This window comes from Cladophialophora psammophila (genome assembly GCF_000585535.1).
Source record: "Cladophialophora psammophila CBS 110553 chromosome Unknown aczJe-supercont1.47, whole genome shotgun sequence".
In the NCBI taxonomy this organism is placed as follows: domain Eukaryota; kingdom Fungi; phylum Ascomycota; class Eurotiomycetes; order Chaetothyriales; family Herpotrichiellaceae; genus Cladophialophora; species Cladophialophora psammophila.
Window position 1 is genome coordinate 44,988 of NW_006912968.1, and position 22,345 is coordinate 67,332.

General features: G+C 52.3%; 8 protein-coding genes across 8 annotated transcripts; 5 read left to right on the top strand and 3 right to left on the bottom strand.

The window, feature by feature from the left end:
- Positions 1 to 40: 40 nt before the first annotated feature.
- On the bottom strand, positions 41 to 1,005 carry A1O5_13351 (uncharacterized protein; the record flags this gene model as incomplete). The annotated part of the gene is made up of 2 exons (XM_007753917.1): positions 41 to 504; positions 606 to 1,005. 2 exons carry the CDS (start codon positions 1,003 to 1,005, stop codon positions 41 to 43), a joined length of 864 nt encoding a protein of 287 aa, XP_007752107.1.
- Positions 1,006 to 2,246: 1,241 nt separating this feature from the next.
- Positions 2,247 to 3,592, bottom strand: A1O5_13352 (uncharacterized protein; the record flags this gene model as incomplete). Its single annotated transcript, XM_007753918.1, has 5 exons — positions 2,247 to 2,784; positions 2,839 to 2,981; positions 3,040 to 3,270; positions 3,325 to 3,432; positions 3,488 to 3,592. 5 exons carry the CDS (start codon positions 3,590 to 3,592, stop codon positions 2,247 to 2,249), a joined length of 1,125 nt encoding a protein of 374 aa, XP_007752108.1.
- A 2,130-nt stretch (positions 3,593 to 5,722) lies between these two features.
- A1O5_13353 (uncharacterized protein) lies at positions 5,723 to 7,505 on the top strand (the record flags this gene model as incomplete). The annotated part of the gene is made up of 5 exons (XM_007753919.1): positions 5,723 to 5,857; positions 5,912 to 6,110; positions 6,169 to 6,567; positions 6,617 to 6,782; positions 6,836 to 7,505. The coding sequence occupies 5 exons, from the start codon at positions 5,723 to 5,725 to the stop codon at positions 7,503 to 7,505; spliced, it is 1,569 nt and encodes a 522-aa protein (XP_007752109.1).
- Positions 7,506 to 8,215: 710 nt separating this feature from the next.
- Positions 8,216 to 9,169, top strand: A1O5_13354 (uncharacterized protein; the record flags this gene model as incomplete). The annotated part of the gene is made up of 1 exon (XM_007753920.1): positions 8,216 to 9,169. One exon carries the CDS (start codon positions 8,216 to 8,218, stop codon positions 9,167 to 9,169), a length of 954 nt encoding a protein of 317 aa, XP_007752110.1.
- A 1,397-nt stretch (positions 9,170 to 10,566) lies between these two features.
- A1O5_13355 (uncharacterized protein) lies at positions 10,567 to 12,493 on the top strand (the record flags this gene model as incomplete). The annotated part of the gene is made up of 5 exons (XM_007753921.1): positions 10,567 to 10,801; positions 10,863 to 11,399; positions 11,440 to 11,963; positions 12,043 to 12,199; positions 12,312 to 12,493. 5 exons carry the CDS (start codon positions 10,567 to 10,569, stop codon positions 12,491 to 12,493), a joined length of 1,635 nt encoding a protein of 544 aa, XP_007752111.1.
- Positions 12,494 to 13,344: 851 nt separating this feature from the next.
- Positions 13,345 to 14,555, bottom strand: A1O5_13356 (uncharacterized protein; the record flags this gene model as incomplete). Its single annotated transcript, XM_007753922.1, has 5 exons — positions 13,345 to 13,380; positions 13,438 to 13,819; positions 13,879 to 13,975; positions 14,033 to 14,139; positions 14,188 to 14,555. 5 exons carry the CDS (start codon positions 14,553 to 14,555, stop codon positions 13,345 to 13,347), a joined length of 990 nt encoding a protein of 329 aa, XP_007752112.1.
- Positions 14,556 to 15,393: 838 nt separating this feature from the next.
- Positions 15,394 to 18,819, top strand: A1O5_13357 (uncharacterized protein; the record flags this gene model as incomplete). Its single annotated transcript, XM_007753923.1, has 1 exon — positions 15,394 to 18,819. The coding sequence occupies one exon, from the start codon at positions 15,394 to 15,396 to the stop codon at positions 18,817 to 18,819; it is 3,426 nt and encodes a 1,141-aa protein (XP_007752113.1).
- Positions 18,820 to 20,145: 1,326 nt separating this feature from the next.
- Positions 20,146 to 21,714, top strand: A1O5_13358 (uncharacterized protein; the record flags this gene model as incomplete). Its single annotated transcript, XM_007753924.1, has 2 exons — positions 20,146 to 20,296; positions 20,360 to 21,714. 2 exons carry the CDS (start codon positions 20,146 to 20,148, stop codon positions 21,712 to 21,714), a joined length of 1,506 nt encoding a protein of 501 aa, XP_007752114.1.
- Between the last annotated feature and the right edge of the window lie 631 nt (positions 21,715 to 22,345).

Sequence of the window (22,345 nt, forward strand, 5' to 3'; positions counted from 1 at the left end):
TATATGAGAACGATCTCAACAGCTGGCTCTTCATTCCCATCTACCTAGTCCACAACACCGCCCCTCCACCGACTCCATTCCTCCTCAACGGGTTCTCGCCCCCTTTGCCGTCCTCAGCCTCGCTCACATAGCCAACAAGCTCCTTGAAGCCGCACTTGCGGTAGAATTCTTCCTTGCCCGCGGCAGCCATCACGCACGCGGGCAGATCCGCGCCCGTCACCGGATCACGTCGCGCCAGGTGTTCCAGCCCGTACTCGACGAGCTCCCGCCCGTAGCCCCGCCCTTGGAAAGTCGGGTGCACGGCGAGGATCTCAAGCGACCAGTGGGTCAGGCGGTGCGGCGCGTCCATGAACTGCGTGCTGAATGGGAGCAGCAACGCGCCCAGCGCCCAGTACGTGAGTGGTCGCGGGTTCTCCGCCGTTGGACGGACGGCGGCTTTGTTGGGGAAGAGGATGAGCCTCCGGAGTCGGTAGTATGTGGACAGGATGGGCTTTATCAAGAGGCCTGAGGGCGCATGTCAAACACGATGTTAGTTAGTCATTCCACACAGCACTTTCAATAAATCAGTGGTTGCATTGGGGGATGGATGGCTTCTTCGAACTCACGCGGATCCCAACGTCCCCAGAGTCTATGGACGCGGAACGATCCCTCCCCAGCCCGTTCCCATTCAGCGATGCCAGTGATGGTGTGGCCTGGTCCTCTGACGGTTGACTTGCCCGTCGGCCTCGGCGACGGTAGCAAGGCTTGTCGCTCATCATCTGCGTACCCGTCTTGCTGACTGACTGTCTCAACACCATCACTCTCGACCTCATACGAGACCATCAACACCTTCCGGTAGTTGTACCATGACAGCCAGAGGCTCTCGCGCAGCGCCCGTTCAAAGTCCTCCGGATGTTGTTGCTGGAAAGGAAACATGACTTGGAAGAGGCGATCCGGCCCGAAAGATGCTGCGAGAACCGCGGCCATGACGGGAATGTCGGCCGCTGCGGCGCGCCGGACAGGCATATTGGGGGGCCAGGGTCTTTTCCGGATACGGCCTTTTTCTCTGGCTTTTTCACCGATGACCGGGAAATAGTTCCAGTACTTGTAGTGGTAGTGCGTAAGAACTTAAAGGAGGAGTGTAAGAAATGCTCTCATGGTATCTGAATGCCCTCCTCCTAGGTACCTTGACTGGCTGTTAGACAGGCAGGCAGGCAGGCAGGCAGGGGCCCCTTATTTCAGAGTTACAGCTTTTGTACCGAGTACTGTAAATGGGTGGATTCGATGGATCTTGACTCCTGAAATGTTATCTTTCAGTGTTACGGGGTGGCACGAATAGTACGAGGTCCTCGTCGGCTTTTACGAGTAAATAGTAGTACTTGTAGTTCATTTCGCCAACATCCTGGTCCGCTGCCCTTACCGAGCCATCACGCACTACTGCTAGTCCGGGTCTAGTGACTAGCCCCCTTCGCAAAGAATGTCACACTCACTCTCCGCCATGGGGTGCTGAGGGCTGGGTGGCTTGGGGCCCCCCGGTTAGTTAATTGAGTTAGATCGGTCACTTCTGCCCCCCGGGCGGCGTTTTTGCCACGGAAACGATTCTCATTCCCCCCCCGGATGTTGAAAACCTTATTGTTAAAGTCGACTTCCTTCAGTCGCAGTCAGCGCCCCCCCTGGCCCCCAGCCTTAACGGCCATTTTCGACAAGACGCGGCGGAATAAGTTTTACTGTGGCTGCAATATCGCTCAACGGGATTTCCCCCGACTCGGCAATAGACCGTTGTAGCGGGAAAAGGGGCGCCAAAAGGGGAGACTCGTACGGCTCTGGATCGAACGGCGCGGACGCGAATTGCAAGTAGCAGTGATCCCTAGGTAGATTAATATTTAACGTTGGGAGGCTCTGAAGAGGCTCCGGGCCTCACTAATGCGGTTCTTCTGAGAATGTTGGCTATGTCTTTCTCTTCGACACGATATCCGCCTTTGATTCGGGCGTATTGGTGTCAACAAATCTGTGTATAGAGTTGGATATTCGTTTGTCCAGGCTTGAGACGCCGCAGGACATGAACTTATAAAGCCGCCTATCAATCCAACCCGTTCTATGATGCAATAACAAAACAGGGAAAGAAGTCGGGTCAGCGATGTCCTCCATCGGAAAGCATGCCTCCTGTCCAGGGAGGGAATGTCCTCCCCCTTATACCAAACTTCTCCCAGGGTAAACTTTTGGGTAATGATGCCCAACGCGACGCCATGGATGAAGAGACACTTAATTCATCGTTGTTCGTGACGAATTGTGTATTCTACGTCCTTGCGAATGATGAACTCGTCGCTGTTATGCCTCCCAAGTGAGCCTTCTTCGTGCGAAGCATTCGATCTGCCGTCATTGTTGATGCCGTCATTGTTGATGCCTTCATTGTGCGGGCCCTCGACGCTCGCGTGATACTGTGTGTGACTAGGAGGGCAGAAATTGATGCCCGTGCTCTTTCCCAAGACCTCGTCGGCCTTGTCATTTTCCATCCGTGTGTAGTTCTTCGTGTCCTCGGTTTTGGACCGCTGAGCACCGAGCGAGTCCATTTGGTAGGTGCGTCCGCCAGAGCCGTATTGGCCGGCATTGTATCCAAACACGGTTGCTTGCGTTGTGTCGAACTTGCGGAGGTACTGATTCAAGGCCGGGATAGCAGCGGAGAGTAAGGAGTAGACGACCTCAGCCTGGCGAAAAAGAACAGGTCGTGTGAGCGCGATGCCGGCGTTAGATGCTGAGTTGAAGTCTGAGACGTATTTGATTTGGAGGCAGATAAGGATAATGATCCTGCGGCCGGTTAGCATGTGTTTGTGCGGGCTCATGTAAGTTGTTTTCCCCTACGGTAATCGGAGAACAAAGCACATGGACGCTTGAACCTTTCTCTGAACACTCATATGCAATGGAAAGATGACGATGACGGAAAGACCCCAAATGATTAGTTCTAGCAGCGCATCGAACAAGCCAATGATGGTCCAGCGTGTGACCTGTACTTCGGTCAACGATTCTTCTATAGCAGTAGCAGTGTTCTTGGGGTAAACTCACCAGTCCCGAGCACTTTTCCGTGCTCGATCGAATGACTTCGCTGGATGTACATCCGGCCGTGACTGTGATGGTGGATCCAATCCACCATATTCCACAGAGAGCAATAGTTATTTCGCAGTACAGATGTTTCTGATGCTGTCCAACGGCGAAAAGGCGCCTGCAAAGCCAGACGGCGGAGCATTTGCCAACGAAGAGGGCTAACAGGAAAAGAACGTCTCCTGCTCGAAGCGACTGGTAATCTCCATCAGCCCGAATCTGCATTCACTGTGTGTCTTCGGGGTGTACCTTGGCGACAGTTTCTGTATCCCTAGGGGAAAGCAGCGAATACGAAGAACCAAAGCCACCGTCGACTGTTGCTACCATGATGGATATGAACTGTGGAACTGCGATAGCCTGCCGATCATCAGCTTCCCGTCCAGAAATACAACAGAAATGTCAATGAACAAACCGTGGCAGCGACAGAGAGCCAGTCTTCGATGCCCATATTCTTGAACTTGCTCACCAGGCGCATTCCTAGCACCATGAGGGAGTAGACCATGAATAAAATGCTCATTGTCAAGACGATGCCCCGATGGTCATTGTCGGTGTGGTGGTAAGGGCGCGGGCCCAAGGCGGGCACCTCACCTGCAGACACACTCATATTGATGGCTGAGGCTCGAGATCATTGAAGGTACCTCTTCCGGCAATGTCGGGGTACTATATGTGAGGATGCAAACTCCCAACAGGGTGCAAGCGAGTAGCCAGTTGTCTTTGGCACTGGGCTATGACACTCCATCATCTGAGAGACTGCAAGGTTGGGCGCAACGCTAGCGCAGGAGATCTTTTCCTTACCTTGTTTGTACCTTGGGCCAAAGACTTTGGTGACTGGCTCCTGACTGGCCATGGACGACATGATACCTTGTCGACATGGGACTCTCTGGGCCAGGGTCCGAAACTGCAAAACTCCTCCTTTGCAGCGTGATGCCTTGTATGTTTTGCCTCTACTCAGCTGATGGCCCCAAGCAGGCCGCGCCATCAAGGTACGCTATGCAAAGTTAGCTTCCCGTAGGATATCCCCTTGAGCCGAGGATGGGCCACTGAGTCTTCAGTTTTGCTTCAGCCGACTTGAACCCATGTATGCCCAGGATGGGTAACGAGTGGTTAGGGAAAACACTGGGCGCTGGCAGAGGCGCCTCGGCAGGACTAGGAAATTTTTACCAACGTAACCCAGGATGCTATCGGCTCTTAAAATTGCTGTCGAGTGAACCGGTTTTTCCATGTATGGTGCAGAGGGAGTCCTCGTGCGTACTTCGAGTTCAAGCACACAGACCAGTCAGTCGCCCTTATGCACGGGAACCCACTTGCCATTGCCCCGGCGTATCTTCCCTCAGCCACTGCCGCCCAACTGCGGGCCGTGATTGTGACGGGGGCAGGATGATCAGCGCGGAAACCCACCTAGACAGGGAATGATGCCCTACCATTCGCCTCTCAAAACATTAAAGCCGAAGGCGGTCATGGATACCGCCGCGCCGTCCGCGGCCTAGGTCGAGAGGAAGCGAGTTTTCTCTTGCGGAGCTTGCGCCATCCTGTCTGTGCTCATGAGAGATAATAGTTCGCTCGACAACCGCCCGTATTGCCGTCATACCTAGCGGGCGATATACCTACGGTAGAACGAAAATATGCCATCCTCTGTGAAATATCCCCAAATGTTGATCTGAAACCCCTGCTGCGGTGACATATATATTTACGCGGTGTAGGTTTCGGCGGTTTCGGCGGTTCCGCCAAGTACCCAACACGCCTCTCTGGCACGTTCAAGAGACGAGATGATGTTTTGGAGTCTCGAGCTCGAGCAAATGTGACAGTCAGTCGCTACAAGGGAGATTAACTTTTTCCGTCAAGTACTCGGTACAAGGATATGGGGCCTTCCCGGCGGATTTTCCGTCCTTGTGAGCCCTAGGGCATCCTCATACTCCGCACTTTTCCTAGCCTCGCACTTGGCCAGGTTTTGACGCTGGCTGGAGACTCGTCTATTTCCCCTACTGTATGTGCTCCGTACTGTTCTTTGGATGCGCTTCCAGGGTAGCAACCGTTCAAACTGATCGACGCGGCACCATGTGGCCAGGGAGCGTCAAGGGACAGGACCCTGCGGAGGTCATTTCTCTTCCGGTCAAGACTCAACAGCAAGGGATGGGTGGTGGATACACCGAGATAGTGACCACAAGATCACAGGGATCTCAGTGGTGGACTAGCTTTAGTAGCTCATGCAGCTGTGTTGGCCACAGTCGTCTGGGATACTGATATCCCGCCTCGCGGCCAATCAGCCACCCATTTTCCTCGACTAGAGAAGCAACCGACCAGTTTCCATGTGGCTTAATCTCGCCGCGTGGAATGAGGTCTTGCTGCTCCGTGAAATAGTCAGAAGTAGGACCCTTCGCTTGAAGGATCGGTCTTCTTCCAGGCCACGCTTCCAGGTCCTGAAGAGACTCGACAGGTCTTTCCATCAGTTGAACTACTGAGCCTCGTGCCTCGTGCCATGTGGGGATTGGGGGGTTCCTTAACCGGGAAAGGTCACCCTGCAGAAGACTTCTTCGAGGAATCATGACCTGTTCTACCCCCTCTCTCCATGCGATCTTCTCTCTGTTCTGCTTTTCTTTCTTTCTTTCTTTCTTCCTTTTGCAACCGTTTCACAGCACAATCTTACGAAATGGACAAGTCCATCCCATACAGCATTGACCCCACCGAGGACGTCAACGACGATGGCGTCGTCCTCGGTGAGAAGACGGGAACGGTGGCAGACAGGAATGCTATGGCGCGATTGGGCAAAGAACAGGTCTTCAAGGTCAGTGAGCAGCATTACTTGGTCTCGGATGCGAGTCTCTGACCAGGTGAATAGCGTAACTTTGGTTTCGTGTCTATCTTCGGCTTTGCTCTCATCATCATGAGCACCTGGGAGACGATTCTGTCGACTCTAGCCTTCGGATTGGGCAATGGCGGCCCTGGAGGACTTATCTGGACCTTCGTCGCGGTGTACATTGGATTCATTCTTATCAGTGTTTCAATGGCCGAAATGGCCTCCATGGCTCCCACCTCGGGTACGATTGCTTTGGGCATTTCTGGAGAAGACCAACGCTGACATATTTGTGCAACAAGGCGGTCAATATCATTGGGTCTCTGAATTTGCTCCTCCAAGTGTCCAGGCATTGTTGTCGTATTTCATCGGGTGGTTTGGCATCCTCGGTTATCAGATTGGAACAACTATCGGCGCATTCGTTGCTGGGACGATGATCCAAGGCGTCATCATCTTGAACAATCCCGATACGTATGCACCTCAACGATGGCATGGAACCTTGATCGCGATGGCCATCACCATTTGTGTGGCCCTATTCAATATTTTCCTCGCGAACCACCTTCCATTGGTCGAGGGAATCATCCTGGTGCTTCACATTGCTGGGTTCGTGGCTATTGTGGTACCTCTCTGGGTTATGGCTCCACGTACTCCAAGCTCTGAAGTGTGGACCTCCTTCACTGATGCCAATGGCTGGGGGAGCAGTAAGTTTCGCAGAAGCTTAGCAGAGGGAATCCAGCTGACCATCCACAGTCGGAGTCGCCTGCCTGGTCGGTATGATCACCAACGCGGGTGCGTTAGTCGGAGGCGATGCCGCTGCTCATATGGCCGAGGAGTTGAAGAGCGCCTCGAAAATCCTCCCAAGGGCGATGATCTGGACCATAACCGTGAATGGAATTCTCGGATTCGTTATGCTTGTGTAAGTGGCCATGTCCTTCATTAAGAGGTCGTTTCTTGCTAAAACAGCGTCAGCACCTTCCTCTACACTCTGGGGAACCTGGATGATGACCTCGCATCGCTGACGGGTTATCCTGTCATTCAAGTGTTCGCCACGGCTACCGAGTCCAGCGGAGGCGCTGTCGGTCTTACCACAATCCTCATCATACTCAACGTGTGTGCAAACCTAACCACCATGGCCGGCTCTTCCCGTCAACTCTTCTCCTTTGCTCGAGACAAGGGTGTTCCTTTCCACCGCTGGGTGTCCCGGGTACCACCTGGGTACGACGTGCCGGTCAACGCCATCATTGTCTCCGCCTTCTGCTCATGCGTTTTCCACTGCATTAATATTGGCTCCTCGATTGCCTTCAACATCATCATGTCCATCGGCACAGTTGCATTGATCACGAGTTATATGACCTCGATCGGCAGCATAACCTGGAGGCGGATCCGTGGCCTGCCTCTTCTCCCGTCCAAGTTTTCTCTCGGCAAATTTGGCCTTGGGATCAATGTGGCCGCGCTTTGTTTCTGCGCCGTGGTCTATGTCTTCTCATTTTTCCCTCCAATGCCAAATCCACCGGCAGCGGCAATGAATTGGGCCTGTGCCGTATACGGAGGAGTGGTGCTGCTTGCTTCGGCTTACTATGTTATCCGCGCGAGACACGTCTACGTTGGACCGGTGGCTTATGTCAATAAGAATGCTTAAACACCAAATCAGTTCAGAATGGCCACATCAGGACCTTCGACAAAAGCACTGTGGCGTTCGTTGAAAAGTACAAGGATCAGGAAGAACAACGCGTTGCATGCTTGCCTCCAAGATTTTTCCGTCTAGCTGAGAATAGAACATTGGTCTCCTTGCCGTTTGGGTTAGAAAAGACTTCCGACTTGTTTCCACTCTTTCGTTGAATCTCAAGAGTTGACGAGGCTGCGGGGGTCTTCTCCATTCCCGAGAGTCTCATAAAAAAAAGCAGAAGGTAAGCCGAGCACTAGTCCGAGATAACATCCTCTTGGCATCTTGGCAGGCTTCTAACTGAAAGGATTACCTCGGACTTGAATCTTGCATCTCGCAGCTCACTGGCACCAGATGTTCCCAGGTTGGGGTCAACAGAAACGTCTCTTACTCCAATCGCGTGCGACACTGTTGCTCGGTTCGAACGAGTTGAGACAGGCATAGCGGTCATTCTGCGCGTGTGCTTAAGCGAGCCAGCAATGCATATCCAGGCGAGTCCTCTTCACCGCCCCGATAATCTGCTGAACTGCCCTTCCCCATCATATGGACAGCAGTCGGGATATTAGTAGTAGTAATAAACTCTGCTTGAATCTACCATCCGGCCCCCTTTTACCTTGCCGTATTAACCGCCACTAGCTAGTGCCATTACTATCACTGGGGCTTCGGCCGGCTAGCAGAACTGCGACATGGGCTCGTCAGAGACCCTGGCACGTCAGCTAGACGTCAACATTGAGGCCGACGAGGTTGACTCTGCTCTTGGAGACGATCTGTCGACCTACACGCACTCTCTTGCCTCTAGCCTGATCCAGAGCGTGCAGGAAAATGGTAGGGCCTACCATAGGTACAAAGACGGCTCCTACATCCTCCCCGAGGACGACCTTGAGCAAGAACGACTGGATCTACAGCACGAGATTTTTCTTCTTACATTAGGCCGAAAGCTCTTTCTTGCCCCTGTTCAAGGACCAATGCAGGAAGTCCTCGACCTAGGGACCGGGACGGGCATATGGGCGATCGGATTTGCGGACCAGCATCCCGAATCCAATGTTTTGGGCATCGATCTAAGTCCAATCCAGCCGCATGCTATCCCACCAAATTGCAAATTTGAGGTTGACGATTTTGATACTCGGTGGACCTTTAATAGAAAGTTTGATTTTATCCACGGAAGAATGCTCCTTACTGCCAGCGCCGATTTCCCAAGGCTCTTCCGACGCGCCTTTCACGCGTTGCAGCCTGGTGGATGGTTTGAAATGCAGGACCTCTACATGCCATTATTATGTGACGACGGCACCCTCGAAGGAACAGCTTACGGGACGTGGAATGACACATATATGGAAGCTTGTGCACGACTCAGAAGAGATCCCTCCTGGACTGCCAAGTACGGGGATTGGATGGTCAAAGCTGGGTTTACGGGAGTGAGACAAGAGATTTTTAGGTGGCCTGTCAACCCTTGGCCGAAGGACCAAACTCTGAAGGAAATAGGAATTTGGAATATGATCAATATGCTCGAAGGCCTGGATGGTTTCACGGTTCGACTTTGGACAACAGCACTGGGAATGACAGCAGAGGAAATCCGGATATTCCTTGTACAAGTACGAAAAGATTTGCGGGATACAAGAATTCACTCCTACTGGCCCATGTGAGTATGCCCCCTAGCCCTCTTCCACTGCGACTAATTCGTTGGTCTGAGATATGTCGTATACGGCCAAAAACCAGAGGAATGAATCAGATGAAAATGGGTGGCTAGTCTGAGCTCCTATCATTACCTCTTTTAGATCTTGAGTGCGAGTTTGAGCAAACCAAGCAGTGGATTTGGCAACAGGCCGGGGGCTGGTGAGTCTGGAGACGAAGTAGGGAACCAACAGTTCGGCAATGACCACTCGAGCGCCTCGCACTAACGCGATCAAAGGTTGGCTCCCTGACTACGAATCCCGACAGGGAGATCGTGAAGCTATAGTGATCACCCCTGAGATACATATCGAAGTATTTCACCACACATCGCGGGATTTCATTTTCCAGCCAGAATGGGAACGACTTCTGCCCGAATCGCTGGATGGTAACTACAGCATAAGAACGAACTCATATTCAGCTGCGGAAGTGCCATTACACTCTCCTTCGTTGCCTTAATTCAGCCGAGTGGATTCATGGACCACGTAGGGGACAGTGTGCTGCAACACTTATCTATGGGAGAAGGGGCGTGAAAACTCAAGCAACAGGCCAAGAATGAGGCTGTGAGCAAGTGATCGACCCGAACAGCACCCAATCACGATAGATGGACTTGCTTCGAGGACATCCGGAGGGATGAGGCGCTCAACGGCTGCAACCTTTGGGGCGGTAATGGGGTGAGGTTGTGGCGGTGTGACAAGAGCGACATATGGTGCTTCACAGGACTCTATTACACTCTCCATGCTCATGCATCCGTGCTTGGTTCATCTTCTCTGGTCAATATCGCTACCATTTATTATCAATCTACTTATTGCAGCCAAAAGTACCACCCCATCGCCATAGTCAACCCCGCAAAACCCATCATTAGCCGACACTCCGCGTTGGGGGAATCAACTCATCCGTGCGCACAGATCCCACTCACCACTCCCACCGAGGTCTTTCCATGCGACGCGACTGTTCAGGCTATGATGCGGTCCTGGTCTGCCGTGTCAATGCCGGCATAACCGCCCGACGAATGCCCAAATTCTGCCTATATGGCTGTTTTGCCGTCGAAGCTCCTATCGGGAAGTCGCCGGTACAGTGAATCGCATGTGCCGTACATCACCAGTTGACAATGCCCACATACCGCGACGCGATGTGGCAGATCAGGTTGGGATATTGTCTTGCCTGCAGATCGCTTCCGTCCATGAACACGGTGCTTGATCTTCTGCGGTGCCCTGATAAGCCTGATGTGCTTCATTTATTTAGGCTATATCGTGCACTGGCGATGGACTCGATGATGCCACAAAGTGGGAGCATAAAGCACACATGAGCGCCAAGTGTGCTCTGTACGCAGCCAGTCCTCTATTCCTCTCAGAAAGAGGACTGTACTAATATGGATACCAAGACATACGACATCACGCACTCGGAAGACGTCGCCGCCGGACGGCAGCAACAGCACGAATATGGCGACGTTCAGGGCACCGCACGCATACACGCCTCGCGCATGGAAGAGGCGCTTCTGCAAGAGAAGCCGAGACCACTACGCAAGAGTTTCCTGAAACTGTATGCCTGTATCTTCGTGGCATATTTATGCTCGGCGACCAATGGTTTTGATGCAAACACATTTGGTATGTACTAGATCACGCACTTGACGCACGGCGAAGGCACTGTGCTCACCACGAATTTCAGGCGGCCTGTCCGCGATGCCGCCGTTCATCGACTTCTTCGGCATCAACTCCAACAACCAAGGCCTGATTGCGGCACTGTACGTCATTGGCAATGTGGCTGGCTCCTTTTTCGCCGGACCCTGCTCAGACAAATACGGCCGGAGGGTGGGTATGGCCATCGGCTCAACCGTCTGCATCGTTGGCACTATTCTGCAAGCAGCTGCCCAAAACCTCGCGACGCTCGAGGGCGGAAGGTTCATTCTTGGAATGGGCGCCGTCCTCGTGCAGACCGCTGGTCCAAGCTATGTCGTCGAAATGGCGTACCCGAAGTATCGTGGACAGCTCACAGGCGGCTTTCAAGCTTGTTTCTTCCTGGGTACCATTATCTCGACGTGGCTCGAGTATGGACTGTACTACATCAACACCGAGTCGTCGTATATATGGCGACTCCCGCTGGCGGTGCAGGGTCTCCCGTCCATAATCATCCTTTGCTGCGTCTGGTTTATTCCGGAGACGCCTCGATGGCAAGTAACCGGGCAAGATATGGGCACCACTGGAAGTGGACTGACTGACCTTGTGATGACTTTGCAGGCTCCTAGCTCATGACCGAATCGAAGAGGCGAAAGCCGTGCTGGTCAAGTACCACGGTGACGGCGACCGGGACTCGGTCGTCGCGCGGGTCGAGCTCGAAGAAATGATGGAGGTCATCCGCATGGACGGCGCGGACAAGCGCTTCTGGGATTTCCGCGAACTCTTCAACACGAGGGCCGCACGATATCGCACGTTCCTGGTCACCTGCATCGCGTGGTTCGGTCAACTCGATCTCCCGCCGACGAGCTACTATTTCCCGCTCATGGCGAAGACGGCTGGCATCACCAGCGTGCACACGCAACTGTTGCTGAATGCGCTTCAGACGCCCATCATGATGGTCGCGGCTCTCTGCGGCCTGCGGTTCGTCGAGAAGTTGGGTCGTCGCAAGGTCTTGATGGTTTCCAGTGCTGGCATGTCCGCGTCGGTCGCGATCATCACTGCCTGCACCGCCAACCAGGCAGGGAAGCCTGCGGTGGGCGCCACTGGCGTGGCTTTCCTCTACGTCTTTCTCGTCGTCTTTGCCTTTGCATGGGTACGTTACGCGGCCTGCCTCGCTCATCCTGCGCTTCTGAAGGGGGCGGCTCTCGCTGATTGACCACATCTTTGCACAGACGCCCATGCAGTCGCTCTACCCAGCAGAAGTCCTGACATTTACCGCACGGGCCAAAGGCAAGTCCCTCACTCCATTGCCTTCACTTTTCACCGTTCTCTCGCCCCACATTTCCTCTCTCCTCCGCAAGGCCGACCGACTGACGAATGTACTGTACTGTAGGCATGGCGTACCTAAACTTCATGGTCAACTGCGTCAACGTGCTCAACACGTACGTGCCGCCGGTGGCGATCGCGAATTCCGGGTGGCGCTTCTACATCCTGTATGTAGTGTGGGACGCGTTCGGCGTGCTCGTTATCTACCTCTTCTTCGTCGAGACGCGCGGCCGCAGCCTGGAGGAGCTCGACGAGCTGTTCGAGGCCAAAAATCCCAAGAAGGCCAGCTTGGAGTACAAGCATGTCGTCATCAAGAGTGATGGGACTATCAAGGACGCTGCTGTCGCCGAGAGTTGAACCTCCGGAAGAGAGACGAGGCTTGTTGGAGTGGACGGACCCCCCTGCCGGTGTGCTTCTGCGAAGACGCCAGTAAATGCACGTCGCGATTCACACCAACCCCAATCCCGACGGCTCCCTGTGTCCGCTTGGGGAGATGTGCAGATGGACGAGATACGCCCGGCTGTACTCGTACAAGACCCTAGGTCGGGGCGGTCCAGATTGATGAGTGTGAACGAACAAATCAATTTAGCTCTCAGCCTTGTTTGCGTCGTGTTGCAGTGTGTTGCAAATGCAGTGCACCATCTCGACGAAAGGGCCACGGCCGAATACATAGCTAGACGAAGCAATGCTACGATGGGTCTGTTGGACGAGCGCATCACCGTGTTGTAGGGATTGTTACCCAGATACCGATATCTATTCAAACCATACTGCCAGCCAACAAAACATTGAGCAAAGCGGGAAATCTGCTATCTGGATATCAATTCATGTATCTAGTGCACTCCGTTTCTGGCCTCGACGCTGAGAGTTCTTGGTGGGACGGAACGCGGGTTGGCGCTCCCTGGCACCGGTATCTGTCTCCTTGCAAGTGGTCCGGGAATTTCTCAAATCCGTGAACCGATTATAGCTGTTATAGCCATTCAGTTCTTCGGTAACCCGAGCGCTTCCCTCCTTCCCGTGGAGGCTGGGTCAAGATATGGCTTCTCACCAACGCCCGACGCGCGTACGCCGACTCTGACTCCGTCCACCAAGTGAGTGTCAGGCTGGAGGGCGCAGTTTTGTCAGTTCAATACATGGTATATCGTGGGGTTGAGGGGTTGTGTTGAAACACTTTGGATGCTGGACAAGGCTAAGACTCAAAAGGGGGCTAGCTAAGCCTTTCCGTTCTGGCGCACAAGAGGCGTGGCCTGAAATTCAAAGACTTCCCACGTGGACAATAGCGACAATAGTGGATGACAACGTACCGTTGCGGCATGCAAAGTGCATGCATTGCTCCAGATGGCACAAGCCTGCTTCGTCCAATGCATTCTTGCCACACAGTCGTGATTGCGCGTGATAAGCCTGAGGACATAGTCGCGAATAATCTGATCCTCATAGTTATAGACATCGTTGATTCGTGTGACGTGTAATCCAACGCCCGCGAAAAGGGATTTCCATCCAGTGACTGGGTGGGTGCGGATGACGGGATGCACAGGGGCGAATTTATCGCCGACATTCAAGGGCGAGCCGCGGGGCGACATTAGCTCGTAGCCGCCGGCATCGGATGCAGATTTGAAAACAGGTTGAGCGCAGGTGGCAGTCAGAGTCTCGAGGAAAGCGGCGAAGGGTGGAGAGAGGCGCTCGTAGCTTAAGAGCAACGGGTGTCAATGGAATCAAAGGGAGCAGCAATTGGGCAGAGATCATACAGTTCATAGCCAGACACCCAAAGTGTGTCTCCACCAGATGGTGGTGTATCTTGCATGCGCAAGAAGCTGAAATCTGCAGGACATTCTTCGAAGAGACCTTTGACACGTCACTGTCAGCCAAATGTGTCCGGAACTGTCGGTGCGAAAAACGAACAATCACTGTGCCATTCCCGGCTCAAGTCCTTCGGCTCGCTTGTGCTGTTCGGTCGATTCTTCATTGTTGCATATAATTTCTTCATGGCTTCCGAGTTGATAACATAGCTGTCTCCTCGTTAGTACCCATGGCCCTCGCATGTCAAGGAGGCTCACATATTCTCATCCGTGGTCCCGTCTGCCATGGGAATGTTGTTGGGGTCATTATAAAGAGGATGGACGTGCAAGCCATGGTCCTCAGGTCTGCCCGTTAACTTGCCCAACAGATACGTGATTCTCTTCTGCTCTTCAACGGTTAAGTCGTCTTGAGGCGCGCGAAAGAAAACAACACCGCGCTCGCAGATAGTGATGGCAAGATCTCGAATCTGATCGTCTGCGTTAGGGGCATTCAACATGTCCTTGAGTCTTGCAGTAGGATATTCACGCCCAATGATGGGCGTCACGTCGACATATTCGAGATGGTCGATTGACCCTGAGTTTTTCAGCGGGGTTCGCCGCAACTTCATGTGTGACATGGAACCCATTGTTCGTTTGAGGGTTGGCGGCGAGAAATGTGCTATTTTATATCCTAAGTTGTTTCCGTTGCTCCTGCAGTATCCGATTGAGGCCTGTTTGCTGCCACCATGAAAAAACCAGCTCTCAGGATATCCCCCTACCCTTAATATCAATAGATGATCGACATCGTGGGGCTAGAAAGGAAATGTCTCTGGCATGAACTTGAAGGTGGAGTCTTCCACCAACATTGATGTGGGGAAGTTGTTTACCATCAGATTGGAGTAGAGAGTTTTCCCCATGGGGATTGTTCACGGTGTTCCATCTGCCGAAAACATCATGTACGAAAGGATGCTTGGCTGCGATCCCAATCGCACATGTGTCTGAAGAGGAGTCGACCTAGCCATGCTCAAAGCGTTGGATGAGACAAATGTTGGAGCGGGCACTGCTGACTTGTAATGGAGCAATTAGCCATTAGGGCTGCAAGATTTTCGGATGGGACGGCCACTTTCCGACGGAGGCCTGGCAACAAAATACAACTGCCGAGACGTCTGCGACTGACTGCTCGCTCACATTGCGACTCGGCTCGTGGTTGATCCTGATGTTGTTTGGAGAAAGCCGACACGAGAGCCACACAATGTGGGATTGCGAGGTTGGCATACATATCATGTGACATCGCGTCATCCCTCGTCGCGCATGTCACGCTTTGCACGCTCTGCACGCTCCACTGCGCTGCTGCCTTCGTTGCCCCTCGTCTATATCACTGATCGTGATGATACGGAGGAACCGAGTGTCTGTCTCCCAGCGTGTATTTGAATGTCTCGACCTCTTCATGCGGTCCTTAGTCCTTAATCCGTCGTTGCTCTCAAGATGGTCTTCACTGACAGTGAAGACGACGATCTGGATGCCCCGCGCATCCAACGAGAAGGTGCTCATAACGCCGAAACCGTCGCAGACAAGGTAAACAGAAATTTAAATGAGATGACTGATGCCAGTTCAAGCACAGCCAGCGAGGCGGCAATTTCAGACCGCGCAATAGGGTACGACGATCGAAATACACAAAAGAGACCTCGCTCTGAGCCTGCTCTAGCTAGACATATTCTCCACGATTCCGCCGATGAAGAACTTGAGCGGCTTGAGCAGGAATGGAGGGAAGATGGAGAGGAGATGGTCAAGAGCACAACACCAAAGAAAAAAAAGAGAAGAAGGATGACCGCTACAATTGCCAACGTTGTCGACAATGAGCTTGCTCCTCGTTCGAAGTCTAAAAAGGCGACAGGTACAACAGGAGTCGGAAGACGTGGGCCTACCAGGAAACGCCGGAAAGTAAGAGAGTACGGCAACTCCGACTCGGACGAGGATCTCATGGAATGGACCATGCCGGACCACGTCCGAAATCGAAGAGCAAAATTTGACGAGCGAGCAAAGCAATTGAAAGAAGGTGGCTTGGCCCTGCCGCCCACATATGACAATGTGGAATTCTCGGATACTGAGAGACTGCAGGAGCTGAGAGAGCGGCCGGACTTTCCCCCATCAAGCGCGTCTCGAGAATACAAGGATATTGAACTGCGGTATTCACTTGGTCTCATCCCTGCTCCAATCGCACAATTCTTGCGCGAATACCAGGTCAAGGGCGTGGCGTTCATGCATGAACTTTTTGTCTATCAGAAGGGCGGAATTCTTGGTGACGATATGGGTTTGGGCAAGACTGTACAAGTGATTGCATTCTTGACCGTAGCTTATGGCAAGACTGGGGATGAACGTGATCAGAAGAGAATGAGAAAGATGCGACGAGCGAATCAGTGGTACCCGAGAACTCTCATTATCTGCCCAGGTACGCTCATGGAGAACTGGAAAGATGAATTTCGCCGTTGGGGCTGGTGGCATGTCGATCTCTACCACGGTGGTGCATCGCAGAGACACGATGTGTTCTTGCAAGCACAAGCGGGTATGTTGGAAGTCATGATCACGACCTACCACACCTATCGAGCCAACAAGGGGGAAATCAACATGATTCAGTGGGACTGCGTCGTTGCTGACGAATGCCATATCATCAAAGAACGAAAATCAGATACCACCAAAGCGATGACCGAAATTAACGCACTCTGCCGTATCGGTCTCACAGGAACCGCAATCCAGAACAAGTACGAAGAACTATGGACACTTCTCAACTGGACCAACCCTGGCAAACTTGGACCGATATCGACGTGGAAGAATTCTATTTGTATACCGCTCAAGTTGGGCCAAAGCCACGATGCTTCCCAGTATCAACTGGCAAGAGCCAGGAAAACGGCAAAGATGCTCGTTCAGAATCTTCTGCCACAATTCTTCCTCCGACGGACAAAAACCCTAATCAAAGACCAACTGCCGAAGAAATCAGATCGCGTGGTATTCTGCCCTCTCACAGTGACTCAGGCAAAAGCGTATCAAAATTTTGTCGACAGTGACATCGTCCAATACATCAAAACAAGCGGTGATCCCTGTACGTGTGGAAGGAAGAAAAAAGCGGGATGGTGTTGCAGGATGACGCTGGACGACGGCAGCACATGGCAAAGCTGGGTGTTTCCTGCAATCGCAAACCTTCGAAATCTATCGAATCATCTGGCGATTCTTATCCCACAAGGATCGGATCCAATGGACAAACAAGCGAAGGATCTCGAGATGCTCCAGATCGCAATGCCCGATAAGTGGAAGGAGATCTACCAAACCCGTGACAGCATTATGCATACTGGCAACCCAGAGTATTGCGGAAAGTGGCGAGTGCTGAAGAGACTCCTCACCTTCTGGCATGAACAAGGTGGTAACAAGGTGCTCATCTTCTCGCACAGTGTCCGCTTGCTTAGGATGTTGCAGAACTTGTTCATCAGCACAAAATTCAATGTCAACTATCTTGACGGAGGCATGCAATATGAGGATCGGTACGCGGCTGTCAAAGAATTCAACAGCGACCCGACACAATTTGTCTTTCTCATCAGTACTCGGGCCGGTGGTGTTGGATTGAATATTACGTCGGCCAACAAAGTTGTCATTGTAGATCCGAATTGGAATCCCAGCTACGACTTGCAAGCGCAAGATCGAGCTTACAGAATTGGTCAGACGAGGGACGTAGAAGTATTTCGCCTGATCAGTCAAGGTACTCTGGAAGAGATCGTGTACGCTCGCCAGATCTACAAGCAGCAGCAAGCCAATATTGGATACAACGCAACATCTGAGCGACGTTATTTCCAAGGTGTGCAGGATAGCAAGGATCAGAAAGGGGAGATCTTTGGATTGAAGAATCTTTTCGCCTACCAGAACGAGAATCAGGTCCTGCGCGACATCGTGAACAAGACCAACATTGCAGAGTCGAAAGCCGACGTCCGGGTCGCAAATCTTGAGCTTGAAGAGCACGAACGCGACACTGATGCCGAAGAAGACGCTATCAAAGATGAAGGTGGTGCGCCACGTCGAATAAAAGCTGAGCCAGATTCGGAAGACGCAGCAATGTCCCAACTCGCGGCTGAAATCATTGGGGAGGATGGCCGATCATCTCGCTCCCGCTCAAAAACACCTTTCGGTGTAACGAAATCGGCTGTCAAAAAACATGATCCAGTCCAAGCCATCCTCTCCTCTGTTGGTGTGTCGTATACGCATGAGAACAGTGAAGTGGTTGGCTCTTCGAAAGTCGAGGCGCTCCTGTCTAAACGAGCCGAAGAAGCCGCAGCCAACAACAGACACTGGGCCACCCAAGAGCAACAAGCCAAAGTATTCTTGGATGACGCATCACAATCCCGACACAGCGGTGAGGACGAGGATATTTACGACTCCGTCTACGACCATGCATATCACGAAGACCAGCACGACGGAACTCTCACGCCCGACGGTAGCAACGTGCGATACAGGTACCGCCCACCTCAAGCCGTCCGGAAACGACAATTCTGCAGCATGGCCAGATGGGCCGGCTACGGAGACGACGTGGTGTCCTTTGCGTTGGTAGTGGAGAATTGGACGCAAGCGCAACGAAGAGAGTGTCTCGATCGATTCTATCGCTATAGGAGAGATGTGCTTCGTGGACTTGTCAAGTCCGAGAGCTCTAGTGGGAATGTGAAGAAAGAAGAAGCCAAAAAGGAAGACCAAGAGGACGTCAAGATCAAGAGAGAGGAAATGCAGGTGAGAGAGGGAAGTGTCAAGGCCGAAAACGACACTGAGCAAAACGACGCGTTGAAGCTCGGGGCAGACACAGGACCTAGGAAAGAGCCGGACACAGAGGCTGTGGAGATTGAGACGGCAAGTGAAGATGAAGACGATGAGCTTTGATCTGACCGGCCCTAGCCCCCTTGGAAAAGGGGTAAACGAAAACCTTCCCCGAGGACTACCACCACCATAATGTGACGATTCACGATGTTGATGACCCTGAGATACCCCCTGGACCATCCGTCCTAATTGATGCTTAAAACCGTTTAACCTTGGAAATTGACTCCCCAGCGGTGGTGAACAGCACCTACCTAAGCACTTTGTTCCGCAGACATAAAGTCAGTGACCATGAAAGTAGGAGTTCCATGTACACAATGCATGACTTCTAACGCCAATGTCTCTGGAGTGATTGTGAGCTTACGTCTGCCCGTGCCAATAGAGTCCAGCCTGGCTGGTGCTCACATAACGCCAAAAATACATACCTGATCCTTGTATCCTCCGGCTTGGTTCTTCGCGCCAAGCATGTCCTTTTGTTGACATCAACAACACCCAAGGGCTGCAGTCCGCGTCGTGTACATTCGAATTCAGGCTGCATATCTAGCTCTGGATTCTGTTCAGTGGCGCGCGCTTCTGCCATGCCGCAATCATGTCCGACTAAAATTATTCAAGATTGGCTCCAAAAGCAGTGCACCAAGCTATAAACCCGTGAACGCGCTCGAGCCCCGTTGCGATGACAGTTCCCAGCACCAGCATTTGAACATCGGAACTATCACATCGCCAGGTCACAACGGCAGTATCATACTCGGCAGAGATGAAGAGCATTTTTTGGAAGATTGGAGGGAAAGAAGAAGCACGACGAAGAGCGGAGTGCATTGAAGCCCAACAATGCCAAAGGATATGCTCCGCCAGCATCGACTCCCCGCCTTGCTCAACAACCTGCTTCACAACCCATTCCGCAAAACCAGAATTTCGGGTCTTTGGCTTCTCAAAGGCAGAATCGAAATGTTCCTCAACGACCTAGCCCATCTGGAACAAATACACTTCGTGTCACAGCCTCTTCTCCACTTCACGAGATTAGCAAGCAACTGGCACAACCAGCGTCAACTTCAATTGACGATCCAAGAGCTCTGATCCAGATTAAACCACGTGCACTTTGCCTGGTATGCTGTAATTTTGACCCAACCCAAGCTCCACCAGATGGCAGCTTGCTTCAAAGACCATGGGCCAAAGCGGAGTACAATATCCCGGATGGAACGCCATTCGGAAAGATAGTGGTCGAAAAGTCAGAACAGTTACTTGAGGCTGCCAAAGGCGGATGTCCCTACTGCGTTATGGTTGAATCAATGCTTGGGGCATCACATCCTGGCTGGGAGACCGACAACGCTCTTTCTAGCGTCCGGCCTGCCTGTAGTTGTGCGCTTGACCTTTGGTGGAACGTCCACCGTGCCGATGACGAGAGAACAAATTCTCAGGCTTGGTTTCGAGTTACCAGAGGGGCGGAATATTGGGTACCTCATCGAGGTTAAGGACCGTTCGAAGCCGCCCATAGAGGTTGAGATCTATCGACCTGTTATTCCAGATAACCAGCTCACAGTTAGTGGTACGTCATTCGGCTCAAGTAGGAAGACATGTGTATGAGATAGGCGCTAACGGTCATGTCCAGATCTTGCTTTGGCACCCTTTGTGCAGCATATGGGCTTTGCAGAAGAGATCGCAGAACACTCTGGGGATCAACAGTGCTTTGACTTCATCAAAGAGAAGGTGGGGACTTGTATCAAACAACACAAATGTGGAAAGGATGGGGGTCTCCCCGTGCTTCCCGATCGTGTCATCTGGATCGAAGCCAACAATGCAAGCCGCATTCAGCTTTTGGAGCCGAAGAACATTTGTGCACCGTTTATCGCCCTCAGCTATTGTTGGGGCCCTGTGGGTCCAAATACGTATCTCACAAACGCGCGAAACCTGGAGGCGAGGAAAGCTAGCATAGAATTCAATGATTTGCCGCCTCTCTTTCAAAACGTGGTCGACGTGGCTCGCTCACTTGGGATTGAATACATCTGGATAGATCGACTCTGCATCATCCAAGGAGATGACGAAGACTTTCATTCCCAGGCGGCGAAGATGGGAGAGATCTATGGAAACGCTACTCTGACTATTGCAGCGGCCTCTGCTACCACCGAAAATGACCGTATCTTGGTTCCAAGGGACGAAAAATGGTGGCCGTTCGATCTGAACCTGGATTTTGATGGAATCGGCTCTTTGAATCTTCGCTTCCGGCGGCGATCACATGCCTTGGACACGGAGGCCTCAGGGGGTGATTATGGCAAGATGTCTACTAGAGCTTGGATCTGGCAAGAACGTCTCCTGGCTGCAAGGACCCTCTTCTTTACTCCTACAGCACTGAGGTTCGAATGCCGTTGCCATTCTTTCTGGGAAGGGTTCTGTAAAGGCCGCACAGGCTTGTCTTGGTCCGCCCAACTCGACAACATTACACACGTTGCTTGGACAAGATTGGTCGAGGAGTACATGGGCAGGGATATCACCCGACCTTATGACCGGCTCCCAGCCATGGGCGCCGTTATGAAGCGCATTGAAAAGAGCACAGGATGGTCGCCTTTCTGGGGTTTGTGGACAAACGCAGTTGCCGAAAGTCTCGTTTGGAAAGCTCGCGCGAGCGGTTCCAGAAACTGTCGAATGAATCCAGGCCACTACGCTCCGACTTGGAGTTGGGCCAGTGTGGACGGTCCGATCTCTTACACATCTGCCAGACCACGGGGCGAATTCGATAAGAAAGATCCAATACAGTGGGATCTGGAATATCGGGGTCTTAATGAGATTTCAGGCTTGATCAGGATATCTGGTTACATGATCCTCGTCGAGCTGGACGGTATAATCGAACGCAATGAGTCTCACGGAAACAGTCCAACCGAGGAAGAGAAATTCCAGTACAAGTACAAGATAAAGTGCGAAAATGACCAAGGCTATGCAGTTACGCCCGACGTCGCTTTGAAGCCATGAAGCGGTAACATCAATGGCCATAGTGTGTCGACTGTTGTCCAAGTTCCATATGGAGAAACGGCTCCAGTGCAATCTTGGACCGCCCACTGCGCTTGCCTTTTGGTCGGTAAGTGGAAGTGGAGATCTCTTGTTCTCTTGTTGGGCCGCTCGATGCGGGAACCTGGTGCCTGGGAGCGGGTTGGACTGGGTGATGGAACACTGTTACCTTCTATGTTCTCGATGTGTGAGAGACAGATTATCGACAACGTTTGATGTCTGGCTGGTTTGCTGTGTGCATCTGTAATAAGCGAGGTTTCCAACACCGGGGCCTAAGATGGTAGAGATTTTGGCATCCACCATGTGTGAATCTATCGAGGTGATCTTGCCATCACCAGAGGCAATGTGGTAGACTGTCACGGGAATGGGATACAGTAATGTTTGCTCCTACGACAACAACAAGGGTTGAAGCCCCTGAGAGTTTGATTGGTAAAAAGAGCGGAAGCGGACGCCAAATACGAGCGCTCTGCGACATTCACTCTTTGCTTCTTGAATGGCGTTTTCAAAATGCCTTGTTGGCGGCAGCATCAACTATGACATCTATTACCGTGTCCGAGATCTCTCGCGTGGATCTCCAAGAACTCGAAATCGCTGC